This window comes from Tyto alba, unplaced genomic scaffold, assembly GCF_018691265.1.
Source record: "Tyto alba isolate M040663 unplaced genomic scaffold, T.alba_DEE_v4.0 Super-Scaffold_20000042, whole genome shotgun sequence".
Taxonomy (NCBI): domain Eukaryota; kingdom Metazoa; phylum Chordata; class Aves; order Strigiformes; family Tytonidae; genus Tyto; species Tyto alba.
In genome coordinates, this window is record NW_024881293.1 from 13,567,366 (window position 1) to 13,580,698 (window position 13,333).

The window sequence follows — 13,333 nt, forward strand, 5'->3', positions numbered from 1 at the left end:
CGCCCCCCTTCCACCCTGGCTCCGCCCCCCGCGCGCCCCCGCGCCGCGCGGCCGCGCCCCCGCCCAGGCCCCGCAGGCGCGGCCCGGCCCGGCCATGCCGGCCAAGAGGAAGCCGGTGCTGCCGGCCCTCAACATCGCCCCCAGCGCTGCCGAGGGGCCGAGCCCCGACGGCTCCGCCGAGTGAGTGAGTGGTGGCCCGGCCCGCCCAGCCTGTGCTGCGGCCGGGGCGGGGGGGGGGGAGCCGGGACGTGGCGGGCAGCGGGCCTGGGGAGACGCTGTGGGCCGGGACATGGCGGGAAGCGGGCCTGGGGAGATTGTGGGGGTCGGGGCAGGCCCGGGGGAGCCGGGACAGGCCAAGGGTGGAGGGGTTTGGGGTGGGGGAGCTTAAGGGCAGGTTGGGGGTGTGAGGGTCTGGACAGGGCCTGGGTGGACTGGGGCAGGGGTGGAGCCTGCTTCGGTCCCCGGGTTTGGGGGGGGGGTGGGTGGCAGGGAGAGGAGGCTGGGGGGAAGGTCTGGGGGTGCCGAGGGCAGTGCGGGGCTCAGGCCTGGGCACACAGGCTGGGGCGCGGATGGGGACCTAGGCTTGGTGGGGTGGATGTGGGGCAGCAGTCGGGGCTCTGTGATCAGGCTGTGTGGGGCGAAGGGTGGTGGAGTGGGGGCACAGGCAGTGCTAAGGGGAGGCAGAGCATTGCATGGGGGTGCTGGGTGGAAGGGGTGGGGTGAGACTGTCCCAAACCATCCCCTAGGTGTGGGTGGTAGGGGGTAAGGGGGGTGGGCAGCAAACGGGAGAGAGCAGCTGGAGCCTGCACAGGCGATGGGAGCTCAGCAGCAGGTGCTGGGGGAGCATAGACACCCCTTTGTGCTCGGGAGTGCTGGGTTTGGGGGCTGGCAGGGTGGTTGTAACGGAGCAGGGGGTTGCTGGACACTGTGGAAAGCCCTTCTCATGTTTCGCAGTGAAACCGAAGCTTGGCTTCCCGTGTCGGGAGAGGTTGCTGGTGCTGCTGTTCTCTCCGGGCTGAGCTGTGCTGCCTCTTTAAGGGTTGAAGGATTTTCCCTACTCCTTGGCTTTCCCAAAACAGCTGGCTGCACTAAAGCTCCCCTCCAGAGGAGATGTAAACTCCTCTTTCTCTGGTGCTGCCCTCGCAGTCTCCTAATGGTCCCCCCGTCTCCTCCCCAACTCTTCAGGGCAAACCTGGTGGACCTTCAGAAGAAGCTCGAGGAACTGGAGCTGGATGAGCAGCAGAAGAAGCGCCTGGAAGCTTTCCTCACACAGAAGGCCAAAGTGGGCGAGCTGAAGGATGATGACTTTGAGAGGATCTCTGAATTGGGGGCTGGCAATGGTGGTGTGGTCACCAAAGTGCAGCACAAACCCTCAGGGCTCGTTATGGCGCGGAAGGTAATTGGGGGCAGGAGGAGTGGGTTGTGGTGCTGTGCTGGAGCATCTGGCACTTGCCCCGGCTGTGGGAGAGCCAGCTTCGCTTGGGATCTCTCTGCACTGACCCATCTGCTCCCAAACCACCTCTGCTGGGTCAGGACTGTGGTCGTGGTTGCCCCCAGCTAGGTTTTACATGGAGCTTCTCCCTCTTCATCTCTGAGCTGCGCTGCCTGTCTCTGAGTCCTCCCCTGGGAGAGGCCACGCTCTCTGTGACAGGTCCCTGGGCTTTGGAGCGCTGCGTGTGAAAACATAAGTTTATTCTTTTTTCCACTGAAGCTGGTTTTAATGAAGTCGGCTAAACTGGATAGAAGCAGATCTCTTGAGGATCCTAGTTTGTGGCTGATGAGGACTGGAAATGGCAAGTGGAGCGATGGGTTTGACACACAAATGTCCCTCACCATCCCCTTAACAGATCCCTGGGGTAGTTCCAAGCAGCCGTGATGGTGGTTCCCCTCAGACATGGGTTTATGGGCAACACCTTCTGCTGTGGTGCCCTGTAGTAGAAAACTAGGAGGTGCTTTATCTGCCTATTAGAAAAGGCACTGCTCAGCAGGAACAGTGAGACTGCTCATCTCTAGGACAGCTTCCTTGAAAGTCTCTGGTCTCAGCTGCTGTTGGGATGGTTTAGTGAGTCTCATGAACAAATCTGCTTCTCCAGGTGGCTTCACTCAGAGCTGAGCTCTCGGAGCCTTCCAAGGCATTTCGTTTGGGAGTGTTGGGTGTCGCTGGGTGGTTTTGAGATTGTTGGGACTCCGTGTTCAGAAAATGAAGTCAGGGCAAACTGCAGTGCTGCTGTCCTTCCTGCAGAGACCGGCCTTTCTAGGTCTGCAGGAAGGACAGACCTCCCTGGGGTTGGGTGACCCAGAGCTTACAGTAACAGTGGCTCTTTTTTCTTACCTGCCATTGTATTTTCTAGCCTCTGGCTTCCCTACCCACAGCTCTGTTAACTGACTCTACGGGGAGCTAAGGAATAAAGCAACTGCTCTTTCACGTGCATAAACTTCATGGCTCTTTTTTTTTTTTAACTTTCTGTGGTTTCCTTGATATCAGAGCACCTCTTCTTACAACACCTACAGAACTTGTGAAAATGTTCCCGTCTGCTGAGTCAGATCTGCATCAAACTTCTGACTTGTCTTTCCGCTCTGTATGCTGGGCGATCGCCGTGTGTTACATGGCCAGCAGTTGCTTCAGTCACTAACAGGCTGCACAGGGCTCTACTTCTCCCTTTATCCTTAATGTCAGTCTCCAAGTGGTAAAAAGTCGAGGCCAAAGCAGAACTTCCCTTGAGGATGGTTTTTTTTGATTCTTTCCAACTTTCAGGACTTGCTCACGTGGTTCCTGTAAGTTTTTCCAGGTGTTTCACCTTGAATATTTTTTTTTTCCTATCTTGGCAGCTGATTCATTTAGAAATCAAACCAGCCATCAGGAATCAGATTATCCGAGAGCTGCAGGTGCTGCATGAGTGTAATTCTCCATATATTGTGGGTTTCTATGGAGCCTTCTACAGTGACGGAGAGATCTCCATCTGCATGGAGCACATGGTGAGTCCCTGTTCCTCCTCTGCAAGCTGCTGCTCCTGGGACTGTTCTAAATTGCATCTTGAAATCACAGGTGGAAAGGGTTAGGGTGCTGGCAGCTGTGATGGCTCCTTGCTCTGGCTGCAGCGAGGCCGCCGTGCTCCTGGTAGGAGCTGCGTGCTCCTGCTCAGGCATTGAAATGACAGAGATCAACTTTTTGGAAGGCGGAAGCGGAGGTTTGGGGGTTGGCCAAAAGGAAATGTTGTAAACCCGCTGCTCTACAGAGCTTGCCGTGGAGCACAGCGTGCATTTTCTGTTTTCTCTGGTGGAGAATCGTGTTGTCACTTCTCTGATCAGCTCTGACAGCATCTTCATTTACCACTGGTGGAAAGGAAGCTAAGAACTAATAGCAAGAAGTAGAGCTGATAGAAGATAGCATTAAATAGTTTTCAAGTGAGATGCTTGAGCTGTGATCACCAGATACCGTTGTTTGTTGGTTTGCTTTTTTTTTTCCTCTCCCTTGTAAAAGTGTTCTTGATGCTGAGTCGTTGCAGACAGCTGAGCTAGGATGCTATGTACTGCTTATATACCGCTTGCCCTCCCTGGGCATGCTTGCCCATACAGCCAGCTGCTCTGTTTTCCTGCAGGGGATTGGCCTGTTGGTCATTTCCATGTTCTTTATTTTAGGATGGCGGCTCTTTGGATCAAGTGTTGAAAGAAGCCAAAAGAATTCCCGAGGAGATTTTGGGGAAAGTCAGTATAGCGGTGAGTTACGGTGGCTCTTCAGGCTTCCAGAAGGGATTTGCTGGGCATGGTGTGGGAATAATGCTTGTGTTGTCTTAGGAAGCTTTCTTCTTTTCCCCATGTGTGCTTTCCTATCCTGATCTAGGGCAGGAGGCTGTGGTGTGTGTGATAGGGGAGGAGGAAAGCATGTTCCCAACCACTCTGTAGCTCCGACCCCTTTTGTTGCACTGACTGGTGTTAGCTTCTCCCAGAGAAGATTTGGGAGAAGCTTTCTCGGGTGATAAACCCAAGATCCGTGATTGACTTAGTGATAAATTGCAAACCCTGAAACACGTGGACGCAATGGGGTGGCTTTCCTCACTAAGCTGCAGTGTGGCAGCACCTGGAGTTTATGCAACTTGTCCTGCTGAAGGGAAGGTGCTTCCCTTCCCAGCTCTGATCTCCTCCTGTCTTTGGTTTCCTTCTAGGTTCTGAGAGGCTTGGCATATCTGAGGGAGAAGCACCAAATCATGCACAGAGGTGAGAGGAGGAACCTAAAAATAACCGCCTGCAGTACAAGAGCCCTGTGTTTTACCTAGAGTCGTGTTTACGCTCTTCTGTCTTGCTGTTGTCAGATGTGAAGCCTTCTAACATCCTGGTTAATTCTCGAGGAGAGATTAAGCTGTGTGATTTTGGGGTCAGCGGTCAACTCATTGACTCCATGGCAAACTCTTTTGTGGGAACTCGGTCCTACATGTCTGTAAGTTCCTTACAACTTTTGGCTGGGTTTTTTTACAATTTGGGTTCAACTCTGCTCTTGCAGAATCAGCGTGTGGTGTCCAATTCACTCCCAATTTTGCCCTGTGTTTCCATCCCTGTCCGGCCTGCTCTGTTCCTCGTTCACAGCGGGGGTGAGCCCAGTGCTTTGAGGCACTGTCCCGTGGCAGAGAAGCAGACATCTCCACATCCTCTCAGGGAGCTGCTGCTCTGCGGGCTCCAACCTGTGCCTGGCTGGCAGTGGTGCATGTGGAAGGGCAGAGACTTGGAGGGAAAAATGTTTCAGATCCTACAAATACTTCCATATTATTTTGGCAAGCTTTTGGGGGTTCAAAAACATCTTCCCTTTCTGTATGCAAGGCTCTGTCCAAGAAACTGTGAAGGGGATGCAGATGTTGGTACACGCACCTCCTCTGCTGCTTTGACCATGTGCACTTGCTGGCAAAATGGGGGTAAAACCAGTTTAGTGCAGCTGGGTTTTGGTGCAGGCTAATGGGAAATTAAAGCCAAATTGGAGTCAGCCAGTGAGAGTGAACTGCAGGAGGAGATTGTGCACCTCACTTAAAGGAGAATCATAATCAGTATTAGCTCAACTGCAGATAATAGAGTAACAATAACCTTACCTCCTGCCTGGCTCTGAGTCCCCAGGTCCTGCTGGCTGAAAGGCAGAACGTGAGTGGGGTCTTCTCCCCACACCGTGTGTGGTCATGGCTGGGAGCGAGCGGTGGGTTATTAGGGAAGCCATCAGACTACACTTCTGTGCTTAGGTCTGAGCTGCTCTCGTATTTTGGGAGTGGTTATTCAAGTACAGTTATAGTTAGACAGCGGCTATTTGAAAATAATATCTCCCTTGCACTCAGCCACTGGGTCTGCACAGCTGACTCAAAGCTGCCAGTACAGATGACTTGCATGGATTTATTTATTTTTATTTTTCTTTTAATGGGAAGAGCCTAGAGTGGATTTTGTGCTCCTCAAATTCTTCTTGGGTGTTAACAGGAATAAGCAGGGGGAAAAAAAAAAAAATTTTGCTAATAGAGTTCATTAGACCTCAGTATACAGAGAAATAGGAGTCCAGAGTACACAGTAGGAACCTAAGTATAAGCAGCTGTAAATGCTGCTCGACTGTAGCTGTTGATTAGATGCATACAAGTGCTTTATGGTTGCACATGATCTTTCTTTCACATCCCCTTTGCACATGACCCCTCTGGGACAGTCCTCTCCCTGCCGGGGTGGAGAGCTGGGCTGGAGAGGCCATCAGGATATTGAGTCTCATCTATTTAATTTCAGTCTGTGATATTTATGTCTTGTGTATTGATATTCTGCCTCAGCGTGTGTTTCTGTGGTCTCTCCTTCCAGCCTGAGCGGTTGCAGGGCACCCACTACTCGGTCCAGTCCGACATCTGGAGCATGGGTCTGTCGTTAGTGGAGCTGTCTATCGGAAGGTACCCAATCCCCCCGCCAGACTCCAAGGAACTGGAAGCAATATTTGGCCGTCCTGTGGTGGACGGGGCAGAGGGAGAGTCTCACAGCATCTCGCCGCGGGCCAGGCCCCCAGGACGCCCCGTCAGTGGTAGGGGCTGTCGTATGCATTGGAAACAACACGCAGACGTGGGGGAGAAGGGGTCGGGTTTTGTTTGGTGTGGCTGGGTTAGCCAAAGGCCGCTTTGGATGAGGTTGTGGCGGGGAGGTGAGCGTTTCTAGGGAGGCCCCTCTCTGCAGAGCAGATGGAGCTATGTCAGTGCTCCAGCAGAATCCGCTCTACCGCAGTGATTCCTAACGAGCGCAGGTGGGAGTCTGGTCTTGCGTGGCGTGGGGAGGTGGTGATTGCTCTCAGGATGCTGTGAAGGAGCGGATTTGGAGTGCCAACCAGGGTCTGCTAAGGTTCTGAAGAACTCAGTTTGTCTGCCTGCCATGGGCTCCTTTACACCCTGCTGTGTCCCACGAGAAGGCTCAAGCCGCACAGCAAAGCACGTGCTGGGGACAGTGCAGGCTGTTGGGATGTGGATCTCTTGGAGGAGATGCTTTGAGGGACACTGTCGTAGCCTCTGATGCTCCTCTGGCTTTGCCTGTGCTGCCAGCAGGCTCCTTTCAAGCTAGAGGCAGGTTTTTGGGAAGAGTTTTGCTGAGAGCTCTCATAGAAGTACCAAACCGGCATGGGGGTTTGAAGGAAACTCCTCTTGAGCCATTTGCTTGGAAGCAGAAGGCTCTAGAAGCACTGCCAGCCTGCCACAGCAGATGGTCTGGTACTCTCCAAATGCTCCAAGCTAGGAAATAAATCTGGACTATAGGCATGGTAAAAGAAATCTGAAATTTCAGATTGCGTTTTGGTTTTCTCTTCGTCAGCTTTTTTTAACCGCGAGTCAGTTCCCAAGTGGGTCGCCTCTGCCTCTCCCAGCAGAAGTCCCACACCATACATGCATTTCACATGAAACAAAGTCCTTTGCTGTCCCTCAGACAGCTTCTCACCACTGTTTTTGTCATCTTAACCACGCAGGCCATGGGATGGACAGCCGGCCTGCGATGGCCATCTTTGAACTGCTGGATTATATAGTTAATGAGGTGGGTATTTCTTTACCATCGGCTCTTCTGGGACTTCCCTCGGGTACCACGGTGTCGTGTCCACCCTACTGAGTCAGGGTGGGCTCTGAAGTCTTTGCTTGAAGAGGGCCTTTTCAACAGAGAGCCTACCTGAGCTGCACTGATGTCCTTCCTTTCTCCTTGGTTTCCTCTTCCCATCTCCTTGTATGGCAAAAGTAGCTCTGGTTTTGGAATAAGGCTCTGCAGGGGGAAGTTCATGATACCCTTGAAAGAGAAGAGCAGTGAGAGGAGCTCTCGGCAGCTCCTCCTGCAGCCGGCCGTTTCAAACGCTTCCTCCCTCGATCAGCAAAGGATGAGCGCTCCCTCTGCGCGGGTGCTGAGGTCGTGCACATCTTTTCAGATGAAGCCCTTTGAACAAGGGTGACGAGTGCTAAAATCCCAGGTTGAAATGTCCTACCAGACTTTTAAGGGAGGGTCCATCCCACCAGCAAGTAGAAAGAGCAGCTTCCCCTTTCAAGTTGATAGGAGTTGACCCCCAGTTACCGTTTCTGGATCGGCTTTGTCCGCCGTGGATGTTGCCAGAGCTGGGATTTGCGAGGTTGGATCCAGAATTGCGATGCTGCAATTTCGGTTTCCCAGCTTTGGCTGTGATTCAGCATGGGGTCCCCCCAGCTGCACATCGTGCTGGGGCAGCAGTTTGCTGCCAGCCCAGCCACGTGCTGCCGGGGTAAGAAATGGCAGGGAGCAGTTCCCTGGCTGTAAAGGGCAGCTTGGAGGAGGAAGATAGCTGTAGAGCACAGCTTTTCTGCAGCTCATTAAAGACTGCGGATGACACTCTGTTTTTTGACCCATTAACGCGCAGTGATGCAGAAAACCCTTCTCCTTTTCTCTGCAGCCACCTCCCAAGCTGCCGAATGGAGTTTTCACGCAAGATTTCCAGGAGTTTGTAAATAAATGGTAAGGATTTTATCTTATGGCTGAAGGTGGAAGTCTCTATGCCCGACAGCTCTGCAGCCTGCTGCTCCACCCAAAATACTCAGCATAACGCAATGTTCTCCATGCTCTATAGGTGATCTCTCCTTGGCTGCAGTGCGATCCCGCATTGTGCTGAGAACTTGGGAAGGGTTGGAAGAAAAGCAGTTTATTTGTGGTGATGCTTAGCAGTATCCCAGCACCTTCTAAATATGAGCCTGGCAGGGGGCTGGTGGAGCAGATTGCTGGGGCTGTGAGTCACCCCACAGCCTTGCAGGCACCAGGCGTATACCACCGACTTCCAGATCTTCTGATGCGGCGGGGGGACACCCGAAGACGCTGCTGCAGCTCCCATTAAATCGCAGAGATTGGACATGACAGAAATCATTTATCCCTGCCAAGCGTTAGGTCCTTTTCTCCATTTGCAGGGCACGGTTCATCCACGTGGTCTAGAAGAGACGGATCTTGCAGCTCTCCCCAGGAGCTGGGTTGTTGGAGATGATGCTTTCTGTGCTGCCTCCGTGCTGCCAGGCACCTGGGGAAAGCAGCCAGGAGGCCAAGTGGCTTTCAGTGAAGCTGGGGATCTCTCCAGCCAGATAACTGGTTTCCCACAAGAAACGTCTCAACGTTACTTTTGCTCTCTTGTTCTTCTCATTTCAGCTTAATTAAAAATCCAGCAGAACGGGCAGATCTGAAGATGCTGATGGTAAGTGGGGGAGAGCAATTTTCTTTCTACAATGGGGTGGCACCAGATCTGCAAACTGCTGCCCCGTCCTGTGCCTCTCTTGCTCAAAAGGCTGGAAACTCCCAGGCTGAGCTTAAGATGAGCCAAATAGAGCCTGGGAGAGGGAGTGACTGTGACTCACTCACCTTTGATTCAAAGGCAGTGATGGTATCTCACCCGGGATGGGAACCACCCGACTGTCCTGCATCTGTTGAGGTGCCTGGGACAAACCTTTGCCTCCTGAGGTGGGCAAATGAATATTAATATGTGAGCTCAGTATGGATGTATGGCCAGCAGTGTGTGCTCACAGCCCAGAAGGACAACTGTATCCTCAAAAGCGGCGTGGCCAGCAGGTCGAGGGAGGTGATTCTGCTCTGCTGTGGTGAGATTCTACCTGCAGAACTGTGTCCAGTGCTGAGTCCCTCAGCATAAGACAGACCTGGGCCTGCTCAAGCCATGAAGATACTCAGAGGGCTGGAGCAGCTCCCCTGGGAGGCCAGGCTAAGAGAGTTGGGGGGGGTCAGCCTGGAGAAGAGAAGGCTCCGGGGAGCCCTTCGAGCGGCCTCCCAGGGCTTAAAGGGGGGGCAGGAAAGGTGGGGAGGGACTTTTTACAAGGGCATGTAGTGACAGGATAAGGGATAATGGCTTTAAACTGAAAGAGGGTAAATTTAGATTAGATATAAAGAGATTTTTTACTGTGGGGGTGGTGAGGCGCTGGCACAGGTTGCTCAGAGAAGCTGTGGCTGCCCCCCTCCCTGGAAGGGTTCAAGGCCAGGTTGGACGGGGCTGGGTGCAGCCTGGTCTAGGGGAAGGTGTCGTCCCCCATCCCCGTGGCGAGGGGGTGGGACTGGATAATCTTTAAGGTCCCTCCCAACCATGCCATGAGCCCAGCTTCACCATGCTGACCTCTGCTTTCCTCCTCAGCATCATGCTGAGCCCCTGAGCTACGTGTGGGTGCTCCCACGTAGCCTTGGCAAAGGAGGTGGCCTGTGTCCTTGTGGCCCCATGCCCTTGTGTGAAGTTTGTCCTGTCCTGCCTTGCTTCTGCATTACCTCCTGCCCCTGGGAGAGCAGGATTTGCCATCCAGGGGCAAATGAGGGCCGTGGGGCGTGCAGGAGCTGCAGCACCTTGCCCTGCCCTGCCCGTTCAGAGCAGCATTTTGAGCTGCTCACAGACAGGGGCCATGCAGGCTCTGCTCTAAGTCTTCCTTGCTCCCGTGCCCGTGTGGTGACGACGTGGCCAGCACGGATTAAAATCCCAACCACAGGGCTGCAAGGAACAAACACTTTCTCAAAATCTGCTTTTATGGCCCGAGAACAACCCGAGCTGTAGCACCAGGATCTTGTCACCTCTCCAGGGTCCGGCACGGGGCTGAAGCTGGATTTGGGGAGCAGCTGAAGACACACCTAACCCTGTTTCCCTTCGCTTTCAGAGTCACACCTTCATCAAACGCTCCGAAGTGGAGGAGGTGGATTTTGCCGGCTGGCTGTGCAAAACCCTGCGGTTGAACCAGCCCAGCACACCCACCCGCGCTGCCGTGTGAGGGCCGAGCCGACCGCCTGGTGTCAGTACATCTGCCTCTGTCACCATTTCCTCTCCTTCAGTAAATGACCGAACTGCCCTCCTTCCTTCTCCCCGGCCCCCTCTCGCCTCACGTCCCAGCGGCAAAGCACCATCCCCTCGGAAGCGTCTTTATCGGCTGACCCCCCCCCAGCCAAAGTGGGGTTGGTTTCTTTTGATGTGGGGGTGTTCCAGGCCTCTGCTCCAGCTCTGGAGCTCCTGACACTTGGGAAATGTGGTGCTGCTTATGTTAATTTTTCTCTCTCTCTTTTTTTTTTTTTTTTTTTTTTTTTTTGAAACATGTTCACTTGGGTTAAAAAAAAAAAAAAAAAAGAAAATAATTGTGTGTGTGCACGCTTGCATGTGTGTATGAGATGGTGGCAGGGGATGGAGATGAAGGGCTGATCGCAGATGCTTCACCTCCTCCCTGGTTTTCACGTGGGCTCCAGGGTGGAAGAATCAGTTGGGCCGGGAATGGAGAAACCCCGTTTAGAGTGGCCCAAAACTGTCACCATCCCGCCCGGGGCAGCTGGGGACGAGGTGGGTGCTTGGCCAATATGGGTGAGCTTGTGGGATGATTTATGGCTGAGCTGGAGAAGAGCAGAGCAGTGGCCTGTCTGCAGGTGGAGGAGAGATTTGTATTTTCTTTGTTTTCTTTTGAAACGGTTGTTCTAAAGCCTGTTCTCCTCGCGCACTGGGTATTTAGTGAAGGGTTTTGACCTGTTGAGCGCAGGTTGAGCTCTTGGCTGGCAGCGGGTGGGAGCTGGGGGGGGTGGGTGCGTGAGCAGCCCCTGTGGGACCCCTGTGAGCCGGGGCTTGCACCTTTAGGTGCTGAGGCGAGGGGAGAGCACGGGCTCTCCTTCCCTGGCCCCTTCCAGCGCAGAGATGTGGGAGGCAGAGCCCGGTTACCCGCCGGAGCCCGGCCGGGGGTCCCTCTCCTGAGCCCACCGTCTCCTGGGGATGGGGAAGGGTGAAACGCTTCCCCCCCGGCTGCAGGTTTTCCACCTCTTGACCCTCGCGGCTGTAGCGGAGCCCCAGGGCTCCTGGTCGGAGCCCCTGGGCTGGGAGGTGGGGGGTGCCCGGACAGGGCGTTGCAGGGAGGTGGGGGGGAAACCCCCCCCCCCCTCCCCAAGACCTGCGTTGTCCCCAAGCCATGGGTTTTTTTTCCAAAAGCCACCTGATCATGGTTTATGGTCCCCTCCTTCCCCGGGAAGGATCATTCCAGACCCCCTGGGGCCGGCGGGGGCTGCGGCTGCAAGGGCTGAGCGCCGGTGCGGTGGCCGGATTGGGCGCGGTGGGGGGTGGCAGCTCCCCCCATCACCTTTTTTTTCCACCACGTGTGTTTCTGGGTGACTCGTTCCTGCTCCCCCCATGCAGGGCTCTGCACCCCCCCCCCGAGGAGGTGATGATGTTTGGAAGCTCGGTGGGATTTTTTTGAGGATGTGTTTTCCTTCTTTTCAGGCTATTATTTTCTTTTTTTTTTTTTCCCCATTGGACCAGTGGCTGACATCCCCTCTGCCTGTGCTCTAGTCCCACCATGACAGCCCCCCCAAAAGCAAACACCATCACTCAGTAACCCCAAACCCCTTGTATTCTTTTCTTTCCCCTTCCTTCCTTGGCAAATGATGAAGGCACTGCCCTGCCGAGGGCAGCCGTGTCCCCCCCCCCCCAAGTCAAACTGAACGAGGGGGGAGACCCCAGATTTGGGGGGTTGGGGGTGTCAGTGCTCACTGGCTCAGCTCATACCCGGGCAAGGCACCCCAAGGCCACAGGGATGCTCATCGTTATGTTTTTTTTGCCTCTTAAATCAAGTGGGAGGTGGGAAGGGGACGGTTCATAAAGCTTTAGGATATTTTCAGTTGGTTTTGGTGCTGGGTTTTGGAGGAGGAGGAGGAGAAAGCGTGTCGAGCGTTTTGTTGGTGCAACTTTTATTTTTTTTTTTTAAACACGATATTTTCATCATGGAAAAAAAAAAAAAAAAAAAAAAAAGGCATTTTACATTTACAGGCCTTTTCTCTTCTTGGTTGTGCCCCAAGTGGCTTTAACCCCTGCAGAGCTGGAACCCTGACGGGTCCTCCCTGGACAGCAGCGATGCCACCAGCGCTGTCCCGGCCGTGCCGGGATGTGCCGGCGGCTCCGGCCGCGCTGCCCTTCGGCTGCCTCCGGCGGAAGCAGGCGCTAACAGAATGATCTTGGCATGAGGCAGCCCTGGCCGCAGCAGATGTGGGGTCTGAGGATGGTGCGATGCCCTAAATCCTGCCCCAGGGGAGCCGGGATCGACTCTAAAATATTTGGGGTGAAAAGAAGCAGGGAGAGGTGAAGCCGGGCTCTGCCAGCCCCGGCAAAATCAAAATCAGGCCCAGAATTGAAAAATAACTTTATTTTACAGAGTTCTTGTGCCACTAGCGATGTCAGGGCTCTGGGGAGGTGACACTGGGGGCACCTGCCTTGGTACTGTGCCCTCACCCCCCCAGGGTCCCTGATGCAAAGCTGCTGTGGTGGCACTTTTTTTGGTGGGTGGGTGGGGGGGGAGCGTCCTGCTTTTGCTGCTTGTGGTGCTTTGGGGTCCCCTGGGGACCTGCAGAGACCAGGATAAACTCGTTCCACCCATGGGAGCTGCGTCAGGTTTTGGTGCTGTTGGTTGAGAATTGGGGGGGGGGGTGTACAGCAGGGTTTTGGGGGTGCAGGGGGGAAGGAAGGGGGCACCCTGACCCCCACTTCTCTGGAACAAGATGTGGGGGTGTTTGGGGGTCCTGCCCCCTCCCTGACGCAGGTGGGTGCTCTCCATGTTTGTGTGGCAGGTGGTTTTGGGGGTGGCCCCGGCGTGGGGAGGGATTTTAGGGTGGGGGGGGGAGGGTGGGCCCTGTGGCTGTGCCCCCGCCCACAGTGGGGGAAAGCGAAAGCAGCCGGTGAGCGTGTGGCTGCGGGCGCATGGCGGGGCCCGGCCCTGGGTGCAGCCTGGGCGCCCCCCCACCCCCACCCTGTGTGTGTCCCCCTCCCCAGGGCCCAGGGTCCCCTCATTCCCCACTTACAGCCGGGTTTCCCTGCCCTGCCTCAGTTTCCCCACCTGCGCAGTGGGGTTAATGC

General features: G+C 54.7%; 1 protein-coding gene across 1 annotated transcript; it reads left to right on the plus strand.

Moving 5' to 3' along the window:
- The first annotated feature begins 33 nt into the window (after positions 1–33).
- On the plus strand, positions 34–10,935 carry MAP2K2 (mitogen-activated protein kinase kinase 2). The gene is made up of 11 exons (XM_032993964.2): positions 34–180; positions 1,186–1,396; positions 2,830–2,976; positions 3,640–3,717; positions 4,164–4,215; positions 4,311–4,435; positions 5,809–6,022; positions 6,947–7,011; positions 7,886–7,947; positions 8,623–8,668; positions 10,119–10,935. The coding sequence occupies exons 1-11, from the start codon at positions 95–97 to the stop codon at positions 10,227–10,229; spliced, it is 1,197 nt and encodes a 398-aa protein (XP_032849855.2). The 5' UTR covers positions 34–94; the 3' UTR covers positions 10,230–10,935.
- Positions 10,936–13,333: the final 2,398 nt, after the last annotated feature.

What these genes read in the sequence shown, in the direction of transcription:
- MAP2K2 (XM_032993964.2), top strand. Translation starts at nt 95, where the DNA reads ATGCCGGCCAAGAGGAAGCCGGTGCTGCCGGCCCTCAACATCGCCCCC. An exon ending in CCATCTGCATGGAGCACATG is followed by an intron (nt 2,977 to 3,639) that starts GTGAGTCCCTGT and finishes TCTTTATTTTAG; the next exon opens with GATGGCGGCTCTTTGGATCA. An exon ending in CAGATCTGAAGATGCTGATG is followed by an intron (nt 8,669 to 10,118) that starts GTAAGTGGGGGA and finishes CTTCGCTTTCAG; the next exon opens with AGTCACACCTTCATCAAACG.